Here is a 27,453-nt window from a genome sequence, read left to right as displayed (position 1 = left end):
GTTATCGTTCAAACAAAACCCAGTGTGTGGGTACAGTGAAGTAAATAAAGCATTTTGATGAGATGGCAACAGGAATTTTTTTTAAAAACTGAGCTTTGACTTTAGAAAATATGTTAGAGGCTATAGGTATAACATTATATTTAGTTTTATTTGCCTTTTCTGGTCATAGGTGTATGTTTGCATAGTACTTTTATTTATCAATTTGTTATATAAATTCATGCAATAAATTAGAAATTTTATTCTTCCTAGGTTTAGAGACCTTTAGCCAATTAATTTACCAAGATTCTTATGGGACTGTAAGTATGATTATTATGTTACTAAAAATTGTTGAGTTACTACAAGAAAAATGTAAAGTTTTTAGGTGTTTATTGCTTCTTGAACGTTTGTTCTTTACAAATGTTTCACTTCTCTGGTAAATGTAAATTTCACACTTTCTTGTTCTAAATCTTTTATGCAGCACTTGCATAGATACAAGTCTTCACTGAGCTCAAGTCAAGAGAAAATTCTAAAAATCAATCACTTTGACTTTGTTTTCTAGTTCACCATCAATGAGTCCAACATTATTGATTCTCCAAGGTTTCCGCACAGAGGAATTTTAATTGATACAGCTAGACACTTCCTGCCCGTTAAGAGTATTCTTAAAACTCTGGTAGGTGATTATTTTATTTTCCCCATTTTCTGTGCTGAAGCTTTGTCCTTTTATGGTGTTACTTTACGTGGGTTCTTGACACGGTTGTGTAAGTTGGATCATGGGGGGTTGTCTGTCATATAGTAAAACACTGAGCTTTCTTTCCTCCCTCCCTTGGAAAGTCTGTTTCCTCAACCGAGAAAGTTAGTGTCCTTGAATGTTGTGACCTCCATTTAATTTATGTAAAGTGGCATAGAAAGGAGGCTGGAAACTGCTTTATCCCTAGGGAAATGTTCCAAAGGAATATGGACTTCAGATGGTGGGAGCTGGGGCTGAGGTTGACAGGAACTGTTTATTCCTGTCCACTTTTTATTGGTTCATTCCCACTATCACTACCAGTTTGTAGGGGTATGGAGGTTTTCCTCGTATGTTTTTCTGCACCTTCACTTGATCCCTTAATGAACAGAGCCTCTTATTAAAAAGTGATTTTTGCATTTGCATTAATGCCCTCAATTTTTTTCTCCAAAAGACCTTATTATCACTTTATGAAAGAAAGAAATGCTTAGTGTAAAAAGTTGGAACATAGATGTAGATGTGCATAGGTAGTAATACCATAATTGCATTTACCAGAGGTTGATAGAAATTTCTATGTCCCATTTATCTCATCTTACGCTTAAAAATGAATGTATTAACACATATGACATGACTCTTTTAAAAACTTAAAACTTAAATGGAATTGCACTTTTGCTACCTCAGAAAAACTTGTTATGGACATCTTTTTATGAAAGCATTATAAGGTCTGTACCATCTTTTTAAAGAGGTGAATATTATATATTATATACCATGATGTGAATTTAACCATTCTCATGCTGATGGACATCCAGGTTAATTTATCACAAACAGTACTGTAGAGTACATATTCTTATATTTGCATACTTGTCAGGATTATTTCCTGAGTATAAATTCTTGCAAGTCAATTTCTGGGCTTAAGGATACATTTTATCTTGGGGGACATCTTAAATTGGTATGTACTGTCAGATTGCCTTTTAGAGGGGTCATACAAGTGGATGCTTGGCCAACAGGGGGGGGCACACTTTTGCCATATTGTTTGCTAATCTGGTTGTAAAGTATATCTCCGTGTTTTAATTTGCACTTCTGTGATTTTTTAGTGAATACAAGCCTCTTTTATTTATTGGCTTTTTGTATTTTTTTATATTGTAAGCTACAAATTTATTTTCAGTGTCCATTTTTTCTTTTGGAATGTTGATTCCTTGCTGACTTAAGAGCTCTTCAGTGTTACATTTGTTTATATGTGTGTCAGTGGTACTTTGGTATTTGCTTTTTATATACTTATCCATTGTATATTGTTGTGAAGTTTTCTAGATGTGTTTTTTAAACTATAGTGTCTTTTTTTGTAGAAGTATAAATCATTTTATATGTAGTATAAGAGCTTTCAATCTAATCCTTTATTATTTTTGGCCTTAGGAAGTGAGCTAAGAAAGGACTCCAGAACAAGGATATAAATATAAATATGACCTCTCAAATTTTCTCTTAATATACTTTTTCAGGGCATCTGGCTGGCTCAGTTGGTAGAGCATGTGACTCTTGATCTCAGGGTTTTGGGTTCAAGCCCCAACGTTGGGTGTAGAGATTACTTCAAAAAATAAAATGTTAGGGATGCCCGGGTGGCTCAGTGGGTTAAGCGTCTACCTTCGGCTCACGTCATGATCCCAGGGTTCTGGGATCAAGTCCCACATCGGGCTCCCTGCTCAGTGGGGAGCCTGCTTCTCCTTCTACCTGCCACTCCCCCTGCTTGTGTGCTTGCGTGCTCTCTCTCTCTCTGACAAATAAATAAAATCTTTTAAAAAAAATTCTACTTTTTCCTACTGAACTCTTGATTCAGTTAGAATTTCCTTCAGGGTGTTCTAGATGACAGATAGTGTATTTTTCCCAATGCCTAGCCTGTACTCCCCGCAGCAGTTTCGAGCAATCTGTGATCTCCCCGCTGCTCCCAGTGCCGTGAGCAGCAAATACTAAAGCCCTGTAAATACATGAGTCACTTTCTGAACTCTAAGTCTGTTTGATTTATCAGTTTATCTTCTTGGGCCAATACAGATGGTTTTAAGTTCTGTAACTTTAGAAGTTTTTTTCTTTTTATTTTGAAGTAACTTCCAACCCAAAGAAAAGCTGTAAGAGTGCAAAGAACCCCCATAGACTGTTTACCCAGACATCCCAGTTTCAAAATTGAACATTTGCCTTATTCTCCCCATTTAAAAATGTGTTCCTAGGGGCGCCTGGGTGGCTCAGTCGTTAAGCGTCTGCCTTCGGCTCAGGTCATGATCCCAGGGTCCTGGGATCGAGCCCCATATCGGGCTCCCTGCTCAGCGGGAAGCCTGCTTCTCCCTCTGCTGCTCCCCCTGCTTGTGTTCCTTCTCTTGCTGTGTCTCTTAAATAAAACCTTAAAAAAATAATAAAAATAAAAGTGTGTTCCTAAACCATAAGCAAGTTGCACATGAGATGCCCCCACGCCCCTTACTATTTCCATTTTCATTTCCTAAAACTACTTACCTCAGTAACTACGGTACAACCATCAAAAATCAGGAAATTGACATCATGTGATCATCTACTTTACAGTCCTCATTTGTCTTTCATCAGTTGTTCGAATCAGGTCCTTTGTAAGTTCAGCATCCAATCCGGGGTCAGGTGTTGGATTTATTTGTCATGTCTCTTTAGCTACCTGTAATTTGGTACCATTTATCTTTCCTTGTCTTTCAAAACCATGACATTTTTGAAGAGTATAGCTCAGTTACTTTGTAGAATACGCTCAGCCTGTCTGTTTTCTAAATGATGAGATTTCAGGTCACGAATTTTGGGCAGGCGTAAGACAGAAGTGATGCTATGTTCTTCTCCATGCATATCAGGTGGTACAATGCCTTATTTATTCCATTACTAGTAATGTTAACTGCCGGGACGATGACAGATGTCCTCTGCTGGATTTCTCCACTGCAGGTGTGCTGGTAGATGGGGTTATCCTCCTCCTCTCCACATGGCAGGAGTCACTTGGGAGGGACACTTGCCAAGGCTAGTGGGCTGAATGGGGCAGGGCATGTGGTGCTAGCAAGATGGGTGAAGCGTTAGGTGTCCACCTATCTAGGCTGGGGGAGAAGAAGAGAAATACATGGTGCCTGCCAGCACTTTGATTCTTAGAGAAGCCTCCTAAAGATCCCTGCCCTTCCAGTGCACTGAGATCAGTAAATAAATCTCCTTTAGTATACCCCAGGCTTTTTTTAAGCTGCTACTTTGTTGCTGTGTCTGGTGGTTATTTTATTTATTTTTTTAAAGATTTTATTTATTTGACAGCGAGAGAGCACAAGCAGGGGTAGCAGCAGACAGAGGGAGAGGGAGAAGGAGGGAGCCTGGTGCGGGGCTTGATCCTAGGACCCTGGGATCATGACCTGAGCCTAAGGCAGACGCTTAACGACTGAGCCACTCAGGTGCCCCTGGTGGTTATTTATTCTTGCTTTTTAAGGGCAGAGACTTAGTTCCCAATTGCTCTCTGGCTCTTGGAGTTAAGCCCAATGATTTTTAAAAAGTCCCACTGGTTTTCAAAGCCAGATGTTAATAGAGACTCATCCTCCCAGTGCAGGTCCCCAGTATCTGGGGTCCCTGGTGTGGGGTCTACTTCTCTGTGCATCGGAGTCCCCCCTGCTTGCGGTTAGGTCTTGCCAAGGCTTTAGTTCCTAACCAGTTCTCCACTGCTCTGTTTGATGTGGCCTTCTCTCTATGATTGACCGTGGAAGGTCAGTTCTGCCAGCCTTCAGTGTTAGTTGTCCACATGTAACTGTTATCTTGGTGTGTCAGTGGGACCAGGTGAACTTGGGATCTTCCTACCCTGTCTTCTACCTGACCCCCACATCTTTATCTAATTCTGTCTCTTATCAATATCAGGGGTTGGCACACTAGAGCCCAAGGACCAAATCCAGTTTGTCACCAGTCTTTGCTAATGAAGCTGTCCTGGAATACAGCCACGTGCATTTGTTTACACTGTGTGTGGCTCTCCATCGGCGGGACCGATGGTGACGGAACCCGGGTTAACTCACAAAACCAAGATACTCACTTCAGGGCCCTTTATGAGACAAGTTTGCAAGCCCCGGGTCTTTACTGAGGAACTCCCTCCTCTGATGGTAAAAATCTTGCCGTTATCCACTAAAAAAACTTCTTCGCATAATGCCCTTAAATGAATCAGCAAATCCTTTCAGTCCTGGTGGAGGAGAAGGGCAGCTTCTTTAAGTTTGAATCCTCTGGTAGGGCAAACCAATCTCTGCCTCTTACTGTTTTTTTTTATCTTTTTCAAATAATCTGTTTATATTTCATATAGATATTGTTTATTCCTCCAGAATATACATAAAATTGATACTGATTTCCCTGAGAATTTCTGAGAATACTGCATTTTTACCAGGTTTCTTACATTTCTAAAGGAAGGGATGGCACTCAAATCTCAAAATTGTGTTGAATTCTGTAAATGACTTTTTCTGTGGGGATTATAAGTCCTGGTACTTCTATACCCCTATTCCCAAACATGATAGCAGCTAAGAACTATTTTCCATTCTTGGCCAACTCCTAAATACTTGGAATTTAGAAGATTGCTACCTTCTCATAGAACAAAGTTCTAGCTCCTTGTTTAGAATAAATACAAATGCTGAATAGGCTTTTTTAAAAGGGACATGCCACATGAAGTATGTGAGATAAATAATTTATACTTCTTTCGCATTCTTGCTTTGCTGAAAAATTTAAAAGGAAGTCGACATGTTGGAAATGATCCTGAATATAGATAAATTGGATTGTGTACGTATTGTATCTGTGTATTATATATGATTTTTTAACATGTTTGCTTGCAGGATGCCATGGCTTTTAATAAGTTTAATGTCCTCCACTGGCACATGGTTGATGACCAGTCTTTCCCTTACCAGAGCGTTGCTTTTCCCGAGTTAAGCAACAAAGTGAGTAACTGATGTTACTGTGATCGGTCTTCAAGAATGTATGGTTTCTTCAGAAGTTTTTAGCTTAAATGTTTCTTATGGATAGAATTAAAGTATAAAAGTTATATGTTTGTGGTTTAAAAACTTATTTTAATAAGCTGTGGCTTAGCAATTTAGATCCATAAAAACTGTTTTTATAATTAAGTTACTGTAAATATAAATAATCTCTAGTAGTTACACAAATAAAATTTTAAAAACTTTAATGAATATAGGAGACCTGAAGCACTCGTAACTACTAAAAGGTTGAGTATTTTTATCATGTAGCCTGGAATTGTGTTGGATTCTATAAATGACTTTTTCTCTGAAAAACTACATAGAGAATTTTAGAGATGAGAGCTCCTTAAAAAATAAATGGCTGTCTCAGAAGTGTTCAGATTAACTGTATTATGGAACAGCGGAGGTGGAAGCAAGCCTCATGTCATCTCGTTTAATCCCTCTGTAAATACAGAGACAGTTACTGACCTCCTCATCCAAAGTTGCAGTTAGGAAGGGACAAAACCAGGACTCTAAATTTAGTCCTCTGTCCACAGTTTCCAGCTTTCTCCAATGTTATGACGTAGTACAGGTTGAAATGTTAGCGACACTCCTCTGTTCTTGTTTGCTTTTGCTTTACTTTTTATTACACAAAATCTCAAACATATGCAGAAGTAGTATAATGACTTCTATGTCCTTGCCACCCAGCTTCAGTAATCAGTACTTGGCCAGTCTTGTATCACCTATGCTCACCCTCCCTTGCCACCATTATTTTTCACAAAAATCCCCGACAGCATATCTCATTTGTAAAAAGATCTTTTTTTGTTAAAAACAAAAAAAACTCCATGTTATTGCAGCTGAAAAATTAACAATCCAGCTAGCCAATCATTACTTAAATTTCCCCAAGTGCCTTTACCTTTTCTTAATGAAAAAAATCTTACCTGCAATGGATACAAATGAGTTCCATACATAGTGGTCAGTTAGTATATCCATTGTCTTTTGATACATAGGTGATCATCCCTGCCCATTTACCTTTTTTTTTTTTTTTTTTTTTGGTACTTTTTTTTTTTTAAAACTAAATCATTTTCCTAGCTCCCAAAGCCTGGGTTTTGCTGTTTGCATCCCCATACTGTCAATTAATATGTTCTTTTGTCTCCTATATTTATTATAATTGAGTATTTAGATCTGATCTTGCTTAGATATAAATTTGATGGGGGTCACGGGACCAAACTTTTTAGGAATTGAGCATTTATATTTATATATAAATTTAGATATAGCTTATATGTAATATTTATTTATACCTTGAGAAATATGCTACAGTAACACCTTTAATTGACCTTTATCTTTAGTTACAACCCATACTAATTTTTCAAGTGACCTATAAAGGGATTGAGGGTAATCTTAAAAAAAAAAAAAAAACCCCAGAAAACAAATCACCTATCACAGCATGTCTGGGGATATTTTTAACGCTGATAGTGATTAAAATGACTTTGAAAGGCGACAGCTCAGTTTTGTAATAGTGTGTGAATTTTTATTCTAAAACTGACAAGAACAATGTACTCAGAGTTTTCACAGGCTTGACTTTGGAGTCAAACATTTTATTTCTATTTTGTTGTATGGTTACATGATGGTAGATGTTCCTGAAACAAGAGGAGCTAGTTGAGATAGATCTATTTGTAAATCAGGAATTAACCCACAGTGTGCTGAGAGCTCTAATAAGATATGGTAAACAAATAATTTTAAGTGAGTCCTCCAGGGACGTCGTGCTGGCTCAGTGAGTAGAGCATGTGACTTGTGATCTTGGGGTTGTGAGTTCGAGCCCCACATAGGGTGCAGAGCTTACTAAGGAATGAATGAATGAATAAATAAAAATGTGGAGATTAAGAAAAATTAAAAAAAAAATCCTCCAACATCACATAGGACTATTTAATACATTGTGATACTAGAAAAATCACCTACGCATTACCAGTGTACAAACAGAACTGTTAACAGTGTCCTAGACAAATACATGCCAAACTTTTTAATAAATATGGCTTTTATAGGGAAGCTATTCTTTGTCTCATGTGTATACACCAAATGATGTCCGTACGGTGATAGAATATGCCCGATTACGAGGGATTCGAGTCATACCAGAATTTGATAGTCCTGGACATACACAGTCTTGGGGAAAAGGTAAGGAGTGTCTTTTTTAAGTTGCAAAGAGTGAGTACCTGAGTTCCTCCATCTTTTATGATCAGGTGTTTATTCATTTTGTTCTTAATCGTGGTTTGCACCGAGGCAGCACTATTGACAGGTGGAACTGAGTCAATTATTGTGAGCAAGTTACTATGCTAAGCACTGCCCAAAGTATAAAAACAAGGGCTAAAAGAAAAATTACAAGTAGAGCATGCTAAGTCAATTTAAGAAATGGTTTCATGGATGAGAAGAACACTTAAAACGCTTTTGAGAGATGAAAACCGGTAAAGGGAGTAACAGGCACGGCATTGGCTGGGAGTGGAGCGCAGCAAAGGGCGGGAAGCACTACGAGCTGCTTCAGAACTGGCCGTGGAGCCACACTACCTGGGTTTGAAGCTTGTTTCTGCCTTTTATAAACTGAGTGGCCTTGAACAAGTTACAGAATGTCTCATCTCAGTTTCCCCATCTCTACAATGTAGTAACTATCATGTAATTGTCTTGAGGGTTAAGTAATGAATGTGAAGCACACAGCACAGCAACTGGCATTTATAGTTGTCCAGTATGACCAGGGTAGACTTGGACAATGTTGGGGAATGTGCCGAAGTACAATGTAAAGGGCCTTGGGTGAGCGATGTGGGCTCCATCAAGACACATGGAAACCACTGAAAGTTACAGGGAAGAAGCATCACATGATGGGGACCACGCTTCAGGAAAACCTACGTGAGGAAGCGATGACAGATTGGAAGGGGAAAGAAACTGAAGTCCTAGACCAGAATGGTGATAATGAAAATGGAAAATAATGTACAGAACTGAGAGACATTCTGGATATAGGATCCAGAGAACTTGGCAACTGATCAACTGTGGGAGAAGGAGGAAAAGTTACAGAGGAGGAGAACAGTACCACCCTTACCAGAAAACAGTAATCAGGAGGCGCTACTGAAGGAACTTACTGAACAGAGAATTTGGTTTTTGTTAGATGGTATTTGAAGTGCCCTGGGATATCTAATTGTGTTGAACAGGGAATTTGGAATATGGATTGAAGATCAAGAAAAATGGTCTGGGTGAGCTGAAGATTTGGGAGTTACTAATATTTGAGATATTTGAAGTAGATAAAATAGAGTAGAGGAAAGGGAAAAAAGAGGTGTAGGGGATAGGATTCAAGAAACAATTCCTTATCTTATTTGGAAGAAGTCACCATAGTGACTCTTAGTAAATGTGCTTAGTTTTTTCTATATAAATTATCTTACAGCTTCAACAAAAGAAAGTAGTATAATCACATGCAAATCCACGTCTGTCTTTGTGATTAAAATACTTCTTCCAGGTCAGAAAAACCTCCTGACTCCATGTTACAATGGACCTAAGCAGTCTGGGACCTTTGGACCTATAAACCCTATTCTGAATTCAACTTACTGCTTCCTGTCTCAGTTTTTCAAAGAAGTTAGTACGGTGTTTCCAGATCACTTCGTTCACTTGGGAGGAGATGAAGTGGAATTTACTTGTTGGTATGACAATTCTTTAAAATCCTTATTTTTTAACCATTGCATTTGAAGGAGGTATTAGAGGTCTCCACGTGAAAAGGGAAGACTGGGGGAAAGCTGTCTGCTTGCAAGGTTTTAAGTTAGCAACAGAACTCGAGAGTATAAGCTTTTAGGAAGGAGAATCAAGATGTGGAAGATAGTGGAGATTGAAAAAAACTACAGTGAACAAGAGCAGCTTTAGGGAAAAGGCAGTGATTAAGTGGGGGAGGTTTTTTCAAATAAAAATCCTCTGCCAGTAGCCTTAGAGGAGAGAAGCATGAGAGAGGGAAAGCCATTTTCAGGAGAAACCAGCTTCTGGGAAAAAATTATTTGCAGTGGAAAACTAGGAGAACTCATAGTAAAGTTTTTTAGGCTCATTTTCTCCCTACACTAATAGTTCTAAATCTGCACAAACGAAGTTAGGAATATATGCTGCTTTAAAGACAATGAGTTTATCAAACTTCTAATCACTGTTTTTGTTGAAGGGAGTCCAACCCAGAAGTCACAGATTTCATGAAGCGGAAAGGCTTTGGCAAAGATTTTAAAAGACTAGAATCTTTATATATTCAAAAGTAAGTTACCTGTAAGCCTACTTTTATTTTTATTTCATCTGTGCCTTTTCTAAAAGGTTTAGCTATTTAGTACTGTTTTTTTCATTTTCTCTCCACTCCTTGTCAAAGTGCAGATATTATATACTTTGTTGTACAAAGTGTCAGTGAAAAAAATCATCAAAAGGAAGCAATATCCACTGCTTTTTTTAAAGCAATGAAATGATGACTAAGACTTGCAGTAAGTGTTGAAGGGTAGCACTCCCTGCCCAAAGGATTCAGTTCCAAGCCCTGGCTTTTCTGTGAGGTTTTTATCACTGTCCAGCTTGTGAAATTCATTCCCTTTGGTCAACTCCAGGAACATTTCTTTTACTTGAGATCTGTGACGTCCAGTATGATAGCCACAGCTGCATGTGGCTGTATTTAAAAGGAAGAAAACTGTCAATTCAGTTTGTCACATCAGCCCCATTCAAGTATTCAATAGCTGGATCATCGTTGCAGACTTGGACCGAATGGCACTGTCCTATACTAGCGATAAGTAAACGTTTTCTTTAAAGGGCCAGATAGTAAATATTTTAGGCTTCATGGGCCCCTGGTTGCATAGTATTCTTGTTTTTTTTAAACAATATTTACAAGTGTGAAAACCATTCTTAGCTAACGAGCCATACAAAAACAGGCTGTAGGCTGTAGTTTGCCAAATCTTGAATTAAGGAAGGTCAGATTCTAGCCTTTTCTTGTTTTGCTTTTTGTGTGGTACATTCTAATTTTCTAATCCTGTAGAATACCTGGCATTGTCTAAATACCGGGAAATATTTGTGGACTGACTGTCAGCAGTTGTTGAATGCTATGTAATTGACATCACAGGCTAAATTACAGTTTATTCGAAGATACCCATGCAATTACCAGAGATTGTGGTTTGTACACTACCCTGTGAGTTGCCATGTCTTCCCCACTTTGGGACATGCTTAGCATGTTCATTCAGCAAATAACTTCTAAACCCCTCTGCTGTGTGACATTCTGAGCCATGTGCTGGAAAGAAGGAACCACACTGGGTCACGACCCAACTGTAGCAGGTGCTGCTATAAAGCGGTGCTGTAGTGAAAGGCAGCTCCCAACACTGCAGTCCTTTATAGAAGAGGTTCATGCGTTAAACACATGGTTAAGCTTGTGCTCTGAAATAAACTTTTTTCCCCCCAACGGTAGGCTTTTGGGTATTGTTTCAACTATCAACAAGGGAGCCATAGTCTGGCAAGAGGTTTTTGATGATCACGCGAAGGTAAGAAGTATGAAGACTGCATTTGATTCTGATATGAGAGACTTAACATCTTGGAAGGAAGGAACCCTAATAAAGTTGTTGCCAACATGATGGGGAATTAGCTTACCTTTGAGTTTAAACTTTGATTAGGCAGTAGCTGTAGACTGAGACTAGTACCACCTCCCTCCCACCACCATTTGTCACATATCAGAGTACTCTGAAGTTCTTTTTTCATAAGGGCAGAACAAACAAGAATGAATGAGTCTTTATTGCTACAAAGGTAGTTTTAAACTGTCAGTGTATATGCTTTTTATTTTCCCTCAGGTGACTGACAATTTCAAATCCAGCTACTAGTATGATCTTTCCAGAAGGGTTAGTGACAGCCTCAGAGTTCCAAAGCAAGAACAACAGTAGTGTGGTACAAATGGGAATAAAGCCTTAGTTCGTTATCCCAATATATGGTGTTGTATATAGGCAGAAGCTAAATATCCAACCTTAAGGCTGATGAAACTTCTAATTTTAAGGCCCTAAAACCAGTAACACTCAGTACTAACTCTGAAGGGGAAAATGTATGTTTTTTCAAGAATCTTCGGAAGTCAAGTTCCTAGCTACAATGGCTTTTTTAATTTCATTTTTAATTGTTGGACCTCATCATACATAGCTTCAGCCAGGCACAGTTGTTCAAGTATGGAAAAATGAAAAGTATGATGAAGAACAAACTCAGGTCACAGCAGCTGGCTTCCCTGTGATCCTTTCTGCTCCTTGGTACTTAGATTGGATTAGTTACGGACAAGATTGGAGAAAGTACTATACAGTGGACCCTCTTGATTTTGATGGTAAGTGAAGCACCCATCATTACATTGATTCGTTAGTATATAGTCAGTAGTATATAGTCAGTAATATCCCGGTGGGAGATAGGGAAGAAAACTATTTGTTTACTTAAAAAAGAAAAAAAAGGCCCCAGTACATTTTAAACTTTGTGAAAGACAAAACTAGATTTCTTTAGTTTTTTTTTTTTTTTTAAGATTTTATTTATTTGACAGACACAGCAAGAGAAGGAACACGAGCAGGAGAGGGAGAAGGAGCCTGATGCGGGGCTCGATCCCAGGACCCTGGGATCATGACCTGAGCCACCCAGGCGCCCTTATAACACCCTATATTTACACCCTACATTTTAAAGCCCCTTGACTGCATTAACCTTGTATCATATCCTCTTTTGATGGGCCTTTCCATTGTAAGACACAAGGAAGTCTATACTCCAGTTCCATGGATTTCAGGCTGTTGGAGAATGGTGGAGCTTTAGGCTCAGACCCTCTTCCTTAAGAACGGTTCTACTTTATCCACCAGGTTTCACAAAATTTCCTTCAAGAAAAAGGATGTTAGTGTTAAAAAGTATTTCAAAACTATAGGCCTATTAGGAATTGACATAACTTTCTTGACAAAGTATTTTCTGAGATTCAGAAAGTCCTAATTACTGTTAAAGTGACAGTCACTAGGGAACAATGGTTCTGGAACCCAAATAAGTTTTTGTAAAATTGAAAGTCAAAATGTGGGAATAAAGTTTGCTACCCTTTTTTGGTGTCAAGTTTCTGTTGACTACACAAATTGCCTTCATTTGCTTTGAGCAACTACTTGATTTACATCAATTCAATGATTTTAATGTAGGTTCTCAAGAACAGAAAAAACTTGTTATTGGTGGAGAAGCGTGTCTATGGGGAGAATACGTGGATGCAACTAACCTCACTCCAAGATTATGGTATGGAATTTAAGTAGTAACATTTGAATTAAAAATTAAAGTCCCTTATTTTTCCTCCTCCCTCCAAGTAGGGAAACACTAGAAATTTTCCCAAGCATAGATAAATATTTAAGTAAACGTGAATTTAAATTGCTTTGATGAACATGTGGTTTAATTTTCAGGCCTCGGGCAAGTGCCATTGGTGAGAGACTCTGGAGTCCCAAGGGCATCAAAGATCTAGAGGATGCCTACAACAGACTAACAGTTCACCGCTGCAGAATGGTCAGGTAAGACATTTTTAAAGCTAGGACACAAAGGCGCGGGGGTGATTTTTTTTCTATAAATAGAAATGTATAGCCGGTAATTAAATCACTGATTTTTGTAAGGTAATTATACCTCTGTGGAGAACAGATATTTGAACTTTTAAATCCATCTTGAACCACTGTAACAGTCTTTTTCATTAATTAATGCTCTGGTTGGTGATTTTGACTTAAACTGAGTTCTTTATGATGGAGTTGAATTACATCAATCGTTCATACTTTATCTGTTCTACAGACGGGGAATAGCTGCAGAACCTCTCTTTACTGGATATTGTAACTACTGAGTACGAAACAAAAAAATGAGCCTAAACAAAGAAGAAAATAGAAGGGAACAAAGCCCACAGCAATCTGTACTACAATCAACTTGATCTTGAAATCATGGACAGTAAGATTTCGTATCGTTTTTAAATAAAATTTATCTTTTTAAATATTGAACCTTGCTTGTGAAAGCAGCTCAAAAAACCCCTTGTGGTAACACTGAATATATTCCATAGTAATAGCTTTATACACAATATAGGTCACGTACATAACTTTCAACATTCTCTCTCATTCTATAGAACGGGCAGCTCCAGTGCCAGTTTATCTAGTATACTTACTGAAAGTGCTTGTGGGGTTGTCACCAAAGACCTAAAGCACCTGGGTCAAGCCACTTCGCTGGCTGAGCAGTGTAGTTTGGTCTTGAGGATTCATGGCTTGATAATCAGAGAGTTCTAAGGCAAAAGTAGCCGAGCCAGAGGTAAGCGTTCGAAGCACAGTTGAATAACCCTAATCAAAATAATTTACGTTAGTTACTAAATTTAAGCCTCGTGGATCTCTTCCTGCTGCTCTTTTCAGGCAAGGGGATGATGTTACGCATGTGACCTACGTAACCATTTTGTCAGGAACTATGTGATACCAAGATACCGTGGAGGGCAGGTAACTGAATAGTATGGGTATGCTTCAGAGGCACTCCCTGGACTCGGCATTTCAGAAAGTGCTCGGAAGGGGAAAAAACGGCCATTGAGGCTGGTGCCAGTTCGGTATGGCACACCTCACTCAACCTTTGTGGAGAATGCAAATGATCCAGTGACCTGAGTTCAGACTTACCATGCATCCTACTAAAGCCCTGACTGTCTACTTTTTTCAGCATAAATACCCCAGTATTAAAAAGAAAAAAGGCACTTTTACCTACCATAATCTCTGCTAAGGGAACAAATCCAATAACAATTTTGTTTTCCTGACGAGTCTGGATTTCCTGAATGGTTCCTCTTCTTTGTGCCAGATCTGCCAGGACAGGGCTGAGGTAATCTCTCGTCACTGTCACCTCGAGATTCATCAGGGGCTCTAAAACTTGCTTATCAGCTTTCTTCAGAGCCTAAAGAAGTTAAAGTGTTAACCCCCCTTCCTTAAATTGGAAGTCAAATTTCCATTAAAGATTCATAAAAACTTATAAGCCTGCTTTAACTGTCTATAAAGATAATATAAGAAATCAGGTACATGGCAAGGGGGTGCTTAGTAGAGCTTGGTTATACAGAGCACCTATGAACACGTGGCCAGAGATATAAGGAAATAAAATGGTTTTCCCCTTCCAATCAAAGAATTTCTTTCTAAAGAATTTCTTTCTTGTTGACACCACGTGTTTTGTTCCTGATGCCTAGTATAGATACAGTGTCAGGGCAAATCAAGAAATGTACTACAATAAGGTAGCAGAAACACATTCTCAACAAAAGGCAAGAACAAGCGGCACATAAATAACAGGCAAACTGAAAAAAGCCAGTGTGGCGCAAAGGGCAAGTGAGTACCGGACGGAACAAACGAATTGGAGTCCCCATCAGACACAGTCTTTCCGACTACCACTACATCAGACAAATTGGTTAATGGGTTTTGGAGGGCATAAGCAAGCACTGTAAGTACCAGTGGGTTTGATTTTAAAAGCTATCCTACTGTTGGAGTCTGCCAGAGTTCAAAAATAACAAAACCATTTCCTATAAATTCTAAGCTTCTGGTTATGAGGTTGGACTTAATTTAACAGAGACCTAGCAATGGAAACTACCTAAGTAAGAGAGCTAGGGCTCTGGAATGGGCCCTCACCTTTACTGTTAACCGTTCATTATTCTGTTCCCACTCCACCACCACTCACTTCTCATTATTACTAAGGCCTTACAGGGGGCATTTTCACTGTCTGTATTAACTAAAGGTTGTGGGCCTTAAATCCTGTTGTCCCTGATCAGTCACCATCTCCCCCACCTCTTCTCCTGCCCCTCCCCTGCACAATCATGAAAAATGGCCACATTACTAAAACCAGGAGTATATTCTCATTATTATCGAAATTTCAAAACATAGCATACATACATAGTAAAACAATCAGTTCTTCATAGCTTTAAAATCTAACCAACTGTGGGGCGCCTGGGTGGCTCAGGTCATGATCCCAAGGTCCTGGGATCGAGCCCAGTATTGGGCTCCTTGCTCGGCGGGGAGTCTGCTTCTCCCCCTGCTTGTGCTCTCTCTCTCTCAAATAAGTAAAATCTTAAAAAAAATCTAACCAACTGAAATGACTCACCTAGAGAAAATGTATCTTAACAGTCCTTCTTGAATGAAAATATTACTAAAAAATAATGACCGTCAACAGCAAACAACTATATATCTTCTCTTTTTGCAGTTCCTACGCAGAGCTTCACATAATGTCTGTTGGGACAAAATAATGGAATGGGAAAAGGAAAAATGCTAAAACCGAGGAAAGGATTGAATGCTACATATGTAACTAAGATACACAGCTTCTGTCCTCAGTCCTCTCTTCACATTCTTTCTCTTGGATGTTTCAAAAACATCAATGTAGCTTCCTCAAAACCTTCATACTTCACACAGACTACAGTCTGAGTGCTCCAGCCCTGTACCCTACTGGCCTGCTTTAGGACAGTGTCCAAATACCCCACAGCAGCAGATGACCTCATCATTTCCTTTTGTAAACATTTTTCTCTGCTCTTTCCTATTTCTGTTGATGGCTTCATAATCTTCAATTCACCTGGTCATACATCTTTGACTTTCTTTTCCTGAAGTAGCTATAAGATTTCCATTCCTATTGCCAATATCCTAGTTCAGACCCAGTCCATTCTCTGTCCCAGACCATCTCCTCCCTACCTCTAGTTCCTCCTGTATTCCAGTGATTATACTGCCTGCTTCAAAAACCTGAAAATTTTCACCACTGTTCTCAAAACAAACCTCAAACTCCTCAGTGTAGTTTTGAAAGGTTTCTCTATGGCCTGACTCCATTCTACTTTTCCAGCAGTTTTTCCCTACTACTGTGCCTTCATCTGATACTACAGCTGAAGGGACTCCTCAACCTCTCCCTTTCTGGAATGCCCCCAAAATTCACAGCTCATATATTCCTTCCAAGAATCCTAATTCCCCATCTGCAACGATGCGGATGAAACTAGAGGGTATTATGCTGAGCAAAATACGTCAGAGAAGGTCAAATACCATATGATGTCACTCATATGTGGAATTTAAGAAATAAAACAGATGAACATAGGGGAAGGGAAGGAAAAATAAAAACAGAGAGGGAGACAAACCGTAAGAGACTCTTAACTGTAGGAAACAAACTGAGGGTTGCTGGAGGGGAGTTGGGTGGAGGGATGGGGTTACTGGGTAATGGGCATGAAGGAGGGCACATGATGTAATGAACACTAGGTGTTATAAGCAACTGATGAATCACTCAATTTCAACCCCTGAAACTAATAATACACTATATGTTAACTAAATTGAATTTAAATAAAAAATTAAAAATTCTAATTCCTCACTTCATTTTTACGACTCCCAGTCTGCTCTAATATTTTGGCTATTTGGATATAAAATTAATCCTCTTATAAATTTTTTTTTTTTTTTAGATTTTACTTATTTATTTGACAGCGAGAGAACACAAGCAGGGGGAGTGGCAGGCAGAGGGAGAGGGAGAAGTAGGCTTCCCACGGAGCAGGGAGCCCGATGCGGGGCTCGATCCCAGGACCCAGGGATCATGACCTGAGCCGAAGGCAGACGCTTAACTGACTGAGCCACCCAGGCGCCCCTCATCTTACAAACCTTAGGTCCTTTGGGTCAAGACAAACATACATATCCCATTTGTGTCCATCTCAGTGCACAGTGTACTGTAAGCTCAACAAAGATGGCTCAATAAATACAGGAAGCATCATTAACTTCTAATAAGCAGAAGCTTCCCTACTAGATGAAGCTTAACAAGGCCTGCAGTACTTCTATCAGGAGTACTTCATGTATAAAAACTAAAGATTAAATGTAAGCCCCCATGAAGTTAATTAATGAACTTAATAAACAGACTATCCAATTCAGAAACACAGATTTTTAGAAGGCATATTAAGATTTTGAAGGACTGACCAATATAATGGGGCTTGGGGTTAATTTAGAAACATGACATCTTTCAGGTTACTGTTAACTAAAACCAATTTTTAAAAATTATTGGAAATATTCTCAACATTTTAATCATGACTGATTTACAGGTAATATTTCTAACTATGTGCTTAAGCAAACAATATTTAAATAATGCTTTTTGAATGTATAGTTTTTTGTTTTTTTTTTTTAAATAAAAGAATTTTAAGTAGCATGAACTTGAGGAGTGCCTGGGTGGCTCAGCTGAACAAGTGTCAGACTCCGGATCTCAGCTCAAATCTTGATCTCAGGGTCATGAGTTCAAGCCCCGCAGTGGGCTCCACACTGGGCGTAGAGCCTACTTAAAAAAAAAGTATGAACTTGAACTGACATAAATGAGACATTAAGTTCTACCTTCATAAGTCAGGGACTTCGGGTATTTACATTAGCTTCATAATTCTGGATTCAAATGAGCTGTAGAAAATCAAGTCTCAAACACAATAAAAAATTTTAGAAAATTGTTTTAATGCAAATCAGTCACCTACAAAACTACAGTATTCCCACACTGAGAGGATGCGGAGTCAGCATTTAGCACTAAGATCCCGTGAGTTAATTCAGCTCTGGTAGCTTACTGAGGCAAGACACTCAAGGACATACAGGGAGGTAACCATGCCAAGAAGACTAGATTGCTTGATACTTTCATAAGGTTAGGTGCTTATCCTGAACCTTTTCTTCAGCGAGACTTGTCTGATTTCAATGATCTTTGATTAAGGTAATCTTATTCAGATAAACAGGAACTCCAGAATTGGAATTAATATTGCATCTTCAATGTTCTTTCGATTATAGTCCATCTTGGGCCCGGCTGACCCCCAAAATGTCCCCTACTCAAACCACCAAGCTGACCTCTAATAGGTATGTGTCTGGGAGGGGGAAACCAGAAATGCCAGGGAAGGAAACCTACCTCTTTGCCAAAACCAGAGACTATTTCCTGGCCATAGTGCTAAACAGTAATTTTCCAGGTCCTCTTTCAAATATAACCGTGGTGATGAAGAAGTCAAAGATGCCCCGAGGCAAGAACCCTTCCTGACTCTAAGGCCGAGAAGGCGACAGTACAAGTGTGAGGCCCTGCCAAGCACGGCTGCCCGAGCAGCAACGGTGCACTGCTGTCAGCACAGCCACCTTGGAGCAAGAAGGGTCACAGGACAGTTCTATACCTGTTGTAAGCATCTCGACACACAGGCAGAAATCATCGTCGTGGAGGTACCAGGACGAATGATCAGCGACTGTAAGGTAATGGCCACATCTTGAACTGGGGATCCGAGCAATGGTCCTAGGCAAGGGGAAAAACTGTGTTAGCACGCAATATGCAATGAGGAGTAAAGACAGGGAGAGGACTTCTGGTTTCCAGTTCATGTAAGCAGCTTAGAAGTTGTCACTCTGACCCAGCAAGTAAGAAGCGAAACAGACTGAAAAATCGGCAACTCTTCTCGGATCCGTAAGAGAGGAGAAGACGACAAACTCACTGCCCCAGACACTCAAGAGACAGGTGAACACCAGAAGTCACAGCTTCCTAGAACAGAGGCTCACTAGCCCAGGGACCACCGCCAGGGTGGGAAATCCTCAACTATAATTGATGAACTGCTGGAGGCTCAGGGTGGACAAGTCTGGGAGGTAAGAACTCCAAGGGGACCCAGTCATACATAAATCATAAGGGGGACCCCCCCCAAATTTTCTGAGATTTACCTTCAGGAGCTCAAGCAGGTTCTTACCATAAGTATCAGAGAAAAATCTCCTTATGCTCCTGACAGAAGGGTAAAGAAACCATTCTGAAATACTCCAGAGCACACTGTTCTTACAAAGGCCTGCTGTCAGGGGAAACTAGTTAACTAGAGCCTAACCAGCAGGTCCAGCATTAGCAGGACCTAACCAACTTGACTGAAGTACCAAACCCCAGTCCACCCTAGCCATCCTGTCCAACCTGAGGCCAGCAGGAAAAAAAAAAAAAAAAGGAAAAAACGTGCAGTTCCTAGTCTAGAGGCATGGGCTCACTATAAGACTGAGTCTTAATCCTAGGATTAGAGAATGCTTCCCTTCCCCCACACCTGACCTCCACATTACTAAAGGCATGTTTACAGCCATTCCTTTTACCCAGTACATCGCGTCTGGCCATCAGGAAAAAATTACAAGGTATATTAAAAAGCAAAAGCACAATATGAATACAGAACATGCATCAGAACCAGACATGGTAAGGATGTTGTAATGATCCTATCACATGACTGATATGCTAAGGACTCTGATAGAGTACACCACATGCAAGAACAGACAGATGGGCAATTAAAGCGGGGGGAGGCGGCGCCTGGGTGGCTCAGTTGTTAAGCGTCTGCCTTAGGCTCAGTTCATGGTCCCAGGGTCCTGGGATCGAGCCCAACGTCAGGCTCCCTGCTCGGCAGGAGGCCTGTTTTTCCCTCTCCTACTCCCCCTGCTAGTGTTCCCTCTCTCGCTGTGTCTCTGTCAAATAAATAAAATCTTTAAAAAATAAATAAATAAAAATTAAAAAATAAAGCAGAGAGAGAGGGAAGTCCCCAAAAACCAAAAACAAATGCTTGAAATCAAAAACAGTAAAATAAATGAAGAATGTCTTTGATGGGCTTATAAGTAGACTGGACACAGCTGAAGAAAGTACTGAGTTAGAAATTGTATCCATTGCCCCACATCGGGCTCCTTGCTCAGAGGGGAGCCTGCTTCTCCCTCTGCCTGCCGCTCTCCCTGCTTGTGAGCTCTCTCTGACAAATAAATAAAATCTTTAAAAAAAAAAAGAAATTGTATCCATAGAGACCTCTAAAACTGTGAAAAGCAAACTTAAGACTGGAAAAAAACAAAACTCCCACCCAGAACAGAATATCCAAGCACTGTGGGACAATGGAAAAAGGTGTAACATACACATAATCAGAAGAGATACTAAGAAAACACTGCCGAAGCTGGAAAGAAGGACGGAAATAATCTATGATATTAGGAGTGACTTCAGTGGTCGACTTGTGATACTAAAGCTTACTCTTATTTCAGTACCTTACCTTGGAGGCATGCACTGTGAATTCCATTTTCAATGGCCTCTTGGGAGACCTTCAGAAGGTCTTCACTAACACCTGCAGCATACTTGATAACTGGTGTAACGGAGGATGTTTCAACTGGTTTTACTTCCAGTTCTACAGTCACAAGATGCCGTTTGTCTCCTAAAGTTCTATCTAAGGTATCTGTAAACAAATTGATTATAGTACTTCAGAGATTTGTTCCAGAAAGATACCAAGATGCTGCAACTTGCAAAATTACAGTCAACGAGTTCAAAGTCTCATAGAAGATAAAGTGGGAGAAAATATTACAATGGTACTAAATGCAATATAAACACGACAGAGTAAAAAGTTCTACCAAGGAAGCATTTGTTTCTGTGTTTACCAATGTTAGAAGCCAGGTGTGAATCACTAATTAATACTGCTTCAGTGCTGAGATGTGCTGAGTCAGATCATCCCACAAGTTTTGATATGCAGATGACACATTTAAACTTTCTGAAATATCTTATGTGACTGAAATTCTTTTAATTGCACAGCTTTAACTGTAAAACATTTAGAGTACAAAAGGTTATCTAATGAAAATTAAAAGGCTCTTTTAATTCTATCAACCCACAAACTGCTAAATTCCATATTCTACCAGTAATGTTTTATGCATTTATGATTTTTCTCAAACTAGTGACTTTTTTTAAAGATTGAAAACAGTATCTCTAGGGGCACCTGGGTGGCTCAGTCAATAAGCGTCTGCCATCAGCTCAGGTCATGATCCCAGGGTCCTGGGATCGAGTCCTGCAATCGGGCTCCCTGCTCAGTGGGAAGCCTGCTTCTCCCTCTCCCACTCCCCCTGTGTTCCCTCTCTCGCTGTGTCTATCAAATAAATAAATATTAAAAAGAAAAAAAAAAGGAAACCATATTTCTCATTTGCTAACAACCTCCATCTGTCACCAATCTCCAATATTTTACTAAAACAAAACTATGCTGTATTTATGTGAGGGACCATGTAACAGAGTAACATACAGCGCAAATTAAAACTAAGAATTATAGCCTACAATTCTTCTTTATGATCCCTTTTTAAGCTAATTTTTATACTATGAAATATTTTTTATTTAAGGGAGCATTTATGAAACCTAAAACTTCTCAGAAGTAGACCAGGGGCGCCTGGGTGGCTCAGTCATTAAGCGTCTGCCTTCGGCTCAGGTCATGGTCCCAGGGTGCTGGGATCGAGCCCCACATCGGCTCCCTGCTCAGCGGGAAGCCTGCTTCTCCCTCTCCCACTCCCCCTGCTTGTGTTCCCTCTCTCGCTGTGTCACTCTCTGTCAAATAAATAAATAAAATCTTAAAAAAAAAAGACCATTACCAGTAACCTACAAGACTTCCGAAGCAACCCCATCATGATGTATTTAATCATTCCTATGATTTTCCTTAGTCATATTACATATGCATGTATCCCTACACAATACAGTTCACTCTGCTGTGTTTTGAATGTTATTCTACTATGTACCCTGCAACTTGCTTCTTTTGCTTCACATTTTTCCTAAGATTTTATTTATTTATTTTTAAGATTTTATTTATTTATTTGACAGAGAGAGACAGCGAGAGAGGGAACACAAGCAGGGGAAGTGGGAGAGGGAGAAGCAGGCTTCCCGCCCAGCAGGGAGCCCGATATGGGGCTCAATCCCAGGACCCTGGGATCACGACCTGAGCCGAAGGCAGACGCTTAACGACTGAGCCACCCAGGAGCCCCAGATTTTATTTCTTTGAGAGAGAGAGAGAATGAGAGGGTGGGAAGGGCCAAGGGAGAAGGAGAAGCGATGTGGGGCTTGATCCCAGGACCCTGGGATCACGACCTTAGCCAAAGGCAGATGCTCAACTGAGCCACCCAGGTGCCCCCTGCTTCACATTTGTGGGTCCTCTGGGGTGATGCATATCTATGTAGCTCATTCTTTTTCATAGCTGTATAATATTCTATGGTATGAATACAGTACAACTTACACTTTTCCTGTCCATAAATATTTGGCCTGTTTTTTTCTACTTACGGGTTTTTTATTACAATGCTATTATGAAAATTCTTTTATCTCTCAGTGCACATGTGTAAGAGTTTCCCTAGGGTATACACCCAGGAGAAGAACAGCTGAGTAATAAAGTCTGCACACAGTCAACCTCACAAGGAAGGTACCAAATTGTTTTCATAGTGGTTATATAACTTACACTCCCACCAGAAGTTTTTAGGAGTTTCCACTGCTCAACATCTCACAAACACTTGGCACGTCTGATTTAATTCCTGCCAATTCTATTGGTATAAAATAGTATCTCGTACTTTTAACTTGCATGATCCTAATCATTACTGATATTAGAAATCTCTTTATATGTCTGTTTCTAGCTTAATTAGTATCATAACCACTGTGGCTTTATAATACGTATTCATGTCTGATACACTTCTTTGGGTTAACTTGGTAGCTTCACAATATTTAGTCTCCTTATCTATGAATACTATGGTTGTCCATTTAACTTGGTCTTTTCAATGTCTGTAACTTTTTTTAATTTTTTGGATGTACACAATGTCAACCTGCCCCTCATTAGTGATGCATCATCATATTGCTACAGCGTCTACTTACTAGTTTTTACCTTGAAACTAATAAGCAATCTGTGCGGAGACCCTTTAAAGACTATGCAAATATGGGACGCCTGGGTGGCTCAGTTGGTTAAGCGACTGCCTTCGGCTCAGGTCATGATCCTGGAGTCCCGGGATCGAGTCCTGCATCAGGCTCCCTGCTCGGCAGGGAGTCTGCTTCTCCCTCTGACCCTCCTCCCTCTCATGCTCTCTGTCTCTCATTCTCTCTCTCTCAAATAAATAAATAAAATCTTTAAAAAAAAAAAAAAAAAAAAGACTATGCAAATATGCTGCTCCTCAAGATACCCAATATTTAACAATCAGAATAGTTCCAAAATGACTATTTTTCTACTCCAACCCTCCTCCTCAGCATCTAACAGTCAGCAGTTGGCATTCCACTCTAAGGAAGAACCCCCTCTTCTTCCTCATCTGTTTATCTATTATCAGTAGGGACTCATGAATCCCTACTTTGTCTCAATGGCCTATATACTAGACTTAAACGCTATTCTAGGGGCGCCTGGGTGGCTCAGTCGTTAAGCATCTGCCTTCGGCTCAGGTCATGATCCCAGCGTCCTGGGATCGAGCCCCACATCGGGCTCCCTGCTCAGCAGGGAGCCTGCTTCTCCCTCTACCACTCCCCCTGCTTGTGTTCCCTCTCTCGCTGTGTCTGTCAAAATAAATAAAATCTAAAAAAAAAAAAAAATGCTATTCTAATTCATTCAGATATGGCCAGTAGAGCCTCTTCAAGTTGGTTCCTGTGGCCTTATGACAATCCCCCATCAATATTGAGCATTTCTTTTCTTTTTAACTAAAATACCATAGTTCTATTGCCTGCTTATTCTTGATGGTCTCTTGTTCCTTACTAATACTTTCTATCTCCTTTTATTTCTTCAAAAATATACTCCTTTTATATCCTGCATCCAATAATTCCAATATCAGAAGCCTCTGCTGTTCTGACTGATGCTGTTTCTACTACCTTTTTGCTCAATGTGCCTTTTCTCATGATTCTGTAACTTTAAAGTATTTTTTGAATTGTGATTTAATTCTCCTTTATCTATGGGATTTTTCTTTGAGGAATGGATTAAAGACACATTTATCTAGAGGCCCCATGTTTGTTTTTTCCAGGATCCTTGGCTGCTCAGCAGGAAGCCTGCTTTTCCCTCTCCCACTCCTCTGGCTTGTGTTCCTGCTCTATGTCTCTGTCAAATAAATAAATAAAATCTTAAAAAAAAAAAGAGAAAGAAATCTTCATATCACTTGCTCCTACATTCTGCTTGTTTAATTTTTCAAGTTTTACTGAAAAGTAACCACCTGGCCTTTTTTATAAATCACTGAGTTACATTTAATTATCCTTAACATCTTTTCTCTATTATTTTTTCAGAAATCTCTCCATGTTTACTCCTTGGGGAAAAGCAGTGATTGTCATGTTCCTGTGCTTAAGAAAACCAAACTGAAACTATCATATATAGAAAAAACATGAATTCTTAAATTTTGGGACAGAAATATAAAAACTGTACTTTCTCAAGAACCTCATCAGCATAACATTACCATATTTATTAAATAGATGAAATTATTTTGCACTCACTTTGTAGAGTAAAAATAACACATGAACTTCAAATTCTTATACTCATTCTGGTAGTGAGGATTAGTATGAGCCACCTACACCAAGGGCTTATTCTAGCCCATGACCACCAGTGAAAAGCGTATTTGTTTGGTAAGGGCTCATCGTTTGATTGATGTAATAAATGGTAAAGAAGACAACTGGGTTAAAACAAAACAGAACAAAATCCTAAAAAAAATAATAAAACTCACACATAAAACCTATGCCCGGGGTGCCTCAGTGGCTCAGTCAGTTAAGCGTCCACCTTTGGCTCAGGTCATGATCCTAGGGTCCTGGGATCAAGCCCGAGGTCTGCCCATTTCCCCCTAGTTGGGCTCCCTGCTCAGAGGGGAGCCTACTTCTCTCTCTCCCTCTGCTGCTCCCTCCCTGCTTGTGCTTGCCCTCCCTGTCAAATAAATAAATAAAATCTTAAAAACAAAAAACCCTATGCCCACTGATGGAAGATACTAGTGACTGTGAACCCTGCTTTCAGAAAACAGGTCCTGGAGAGAGAGAAACAAAAATAGCAAATTCTAAATGTTTTATTTTTTACCTGTGGCATGAACTGCATTTAGGATGGTCTCTCGGTATGCCACCTGGAGAGGCCCTAGATAGGTTTCCAGTCCATATTCCCTCTTGATTCGGTCATGAATAATCTCGATATGTAGCTCCCCCATACCACAGAGGACAGTCTGGTTAAAAGAGGAAGAAAATAAAACCAACATCAAAGAAAAAATTATGTTTATCACAAAATACTATATAAAGGTATGATATCAATGTTATTTTTCATTCATTACAAACCGAGTTTCTTTGCAATTTTTTTTTGGCACCTCTTCAAAAACAGTTTTAACTTTTCTGAGTGGGTAAGTCAATGAAAAGTGAATTGCTGGGGCACCTGGGTGGCTTAGATGGTTAAGCGCCTACCTTCGGCTCAGGTCATGATCTCAGGGTCCTGAGATCGAGCCCCATGTCAGGCTTCCAGTTCAGCAGGATGTCTGCTTCTCCCTCTCCCTCTGCCTCTCCCCCCTACTTGTGTGCTGTTTCTCTCTCTCAAATGAGTAAATAAAAAATCTGAAAAAATAATAAAAAATAAAAAAAATAATAGTGAATTGCTGGGGCGCCTGGCTGGCTTAGTTAGTAGAGCATGTAACTCTTGATCTCAGGGTTGTGAGTTCAAGGCCTACATTGGGCATAAAGCTCAGTTAAAAAAAATTTTTTTTTTTTTAATTTAAAAAGTGAATTTCTAGGCTATTCTGTCCTTATTACAAGACAGTTTAAACAGGCAGGTAGCACCTAGCTACAACTGCTGTACTTTTAATATAAAGTTAAAGAAGTGGATTACTTGGGAAAAACAAGTTGTAGAACAATACGAATTGAATTACTTGTTACAATCTATATCTATGTCTATATATCTATATATGGAAAAAATATACTGTGCTTTATTTATAACATAGCACAGCAAAAGACATTTGGTAGTGTGAAACGTTATTCACATTTTCAGTGGTTACCTGTGTAAAATAGGATGGAGAAAAAGGGAAACTAATTTTGTACTTTGTGGGGTACCTGGGTGGCTCAGTCGGTTAAGCGTCTGCCTTCAGCTCAGGTCATGATCCCGGGGTCCAGGGTTTGAGCCCCACATCAGGCTCCCTGCTCAGCAGGGAGCCCGCTTCTCCCTCTCCCCACCCCTGCTCGTGCTCTCTCGCTCTCTCTCAAATAAAGAAATAAAATCTTTTTTTTTTTAAGATTTTATTTATTTATTTGAGAGAGAGAGAGACAGTGAGAGCAGGAACACAAGCCAGAGGAGTGGGAGAGGGAGAAGCAGGCTTCCCGCCAAGCCGGGAGCCTGATGCGGGGCTCGATCCCAGGACCTTGGGACCATGACCTGAGCCGAAGGCAGACGCTTAACCGACTGAGCCACCCAAGTGCCCCTAAAGAAATAAAATCTTTAAAAAAAAAAAAATTTGTACTTTGTACCCTTGTGTATTATTTATTTTAAAAAAATGTATTGGCGTTTTTTAAATGAAGTTTTTAAAATAAAAAGTTTAACCGCTTGTTGTATCTTTCAGCATTAATTAAATTACCACCTCAATTAGCTGGCATTTGGGAAATAAAATACTCCCTGTTTTAAAGATTAACTAAATCAGTTTATCCTTAAAGGCTAATTTATAACCTTTTAAAGGAACTTTTTCTAAAATCTTAAACTTTACCTGCCTTCCTAAAAACATGACGCAGAATGGAACATGTGTTCTTCTACTGTGATGTAATATATACAAACTTCTTACCACCTACTTTAGCTCTACTTCCTCCCACTGTGTTAGGATGTAAGCAGTCACTTCTCCCCCACCTTAGGTGAGTTAGTGACATTAAGAGCACCTTTGCATCCTCCCTTTAGTATGCTGAATCTATAAACCTTAGCATTAAAGGGTTAAGACTTTGTCTTAGGGTTGAACCTTATTTCAAAATTTCACAAAGGCTGTCTTCTGGAAAGCTGAAATGATAAAGAATGGTTTAGGTAAGTGAGGTATAATTAATTATATTGAGAAACTAATAGCTTGACAGTCAACATAATAATCAGAAATTTCTACTATGAGGGCGCCTGGGTGGCTCAGATGGTTAAGCGTCTGCCTTCGGCTC

At 39.5% G+C, this 27,453-nt stretch overlaps 2 protein-coding genes across 4 annotated transcripts in view; one reads left to right on the top strand and one right to left on the bottom strand.

The window, feature by feature from the left end:
- HEXB (hexosaminidase subunit beta) overlaps positions 1–24,360 on the top strand; it is a 34,929-nt gene extending 10,569 nt beyond the window's left edge. The window contains exons 4-15 of the mRNA XM_032404202.1: positions 250–296; positions 539–649; positions 5,527–5,628; positions 7,683–7,812; positions 9,137–9,317; positions 9,818–9,904; positions 11,084–11,156; positions 11,797–11,971; positions 12,801–12,891; positions 13,053–13,157; positions 13,426–13,575; positions 24,345–24,360. Coding sequence (XP_032260093.1) covers positions 250–296; positions 539–649; positions 5,527–5,628; positions 7,683–7,812; positions 9,137–9,317; positions 9,818–9,904; positions 11,084–11,156; positions 11,797–11,971; positions 12,801–12,891; positions 13,053–13,157; positions 13,426–13,474 — 1,151 coding nt within the window. The 3' untranslated portion in view covers positions 13,475–13,575; positions 24,345–24,360. The remainder of the gene's footprint in view (positions 1–249; positions 297–538; positions 650–5,526; positions 5,629–7,682; positions 7,813–9,136; positions 9,318–9,817; positions 9,905–11,083; positions 11,157–11,796; positions 11,972–12,800; positions 12,892–13,052; positions 13,158–13,425; positions 13,576–24,344) is intronic.
- Positions 12,234–27,453, bottom strand: part of GFM2 (GTP dependent ribosome recycling factor mitochondrial 2) — a 58,869-nt gene continuing 43,649 nt past the window's right edge. For 2 of the 3 annotated variants that reach the window (XM_032404199.1, XM_032404201.1), the window contains 4 exons: positions 25,373–25,511; positions 20,618–20,797; positions 18,761–18,876; positions 13,962–14,544 (listed from right to left, as the gene is read on the bottom strand). In XM_032404199.1, coding sequence (XP_032260090.1) covers positions 14,068–14,544; positions 18,761–18,876; positions 20,618–20,797; positions 25,373–25,511 — 912 coding nt within the window. In that variant the 3' untranslated portion in view covers positions 13,962–14,067. The other variant, XM_032404200.1, reaches the window with a different exon arrangement.

This window comes from Phoca vitulina, unplaced genomic scaffold (assembly GCF_004348235.1).
Source record: "Phoca vitulina isolate PV1807 unplaced genomic scaffold, GSC_HSeal_1.0 scaffold6, whole genome shotgun sequence".
Classification (NCBI taxonomy): domain Eukaryota; kingdom Metazoa; phylum Chordata; class Mammalia; order Carnivora; family Phocidae; genus Phoca; species Phoca vitulina.
Note: the sequence above shows the minus strand (reverse complement) of the source record. Positions and strands in the feature narration are given on the sequence as shown.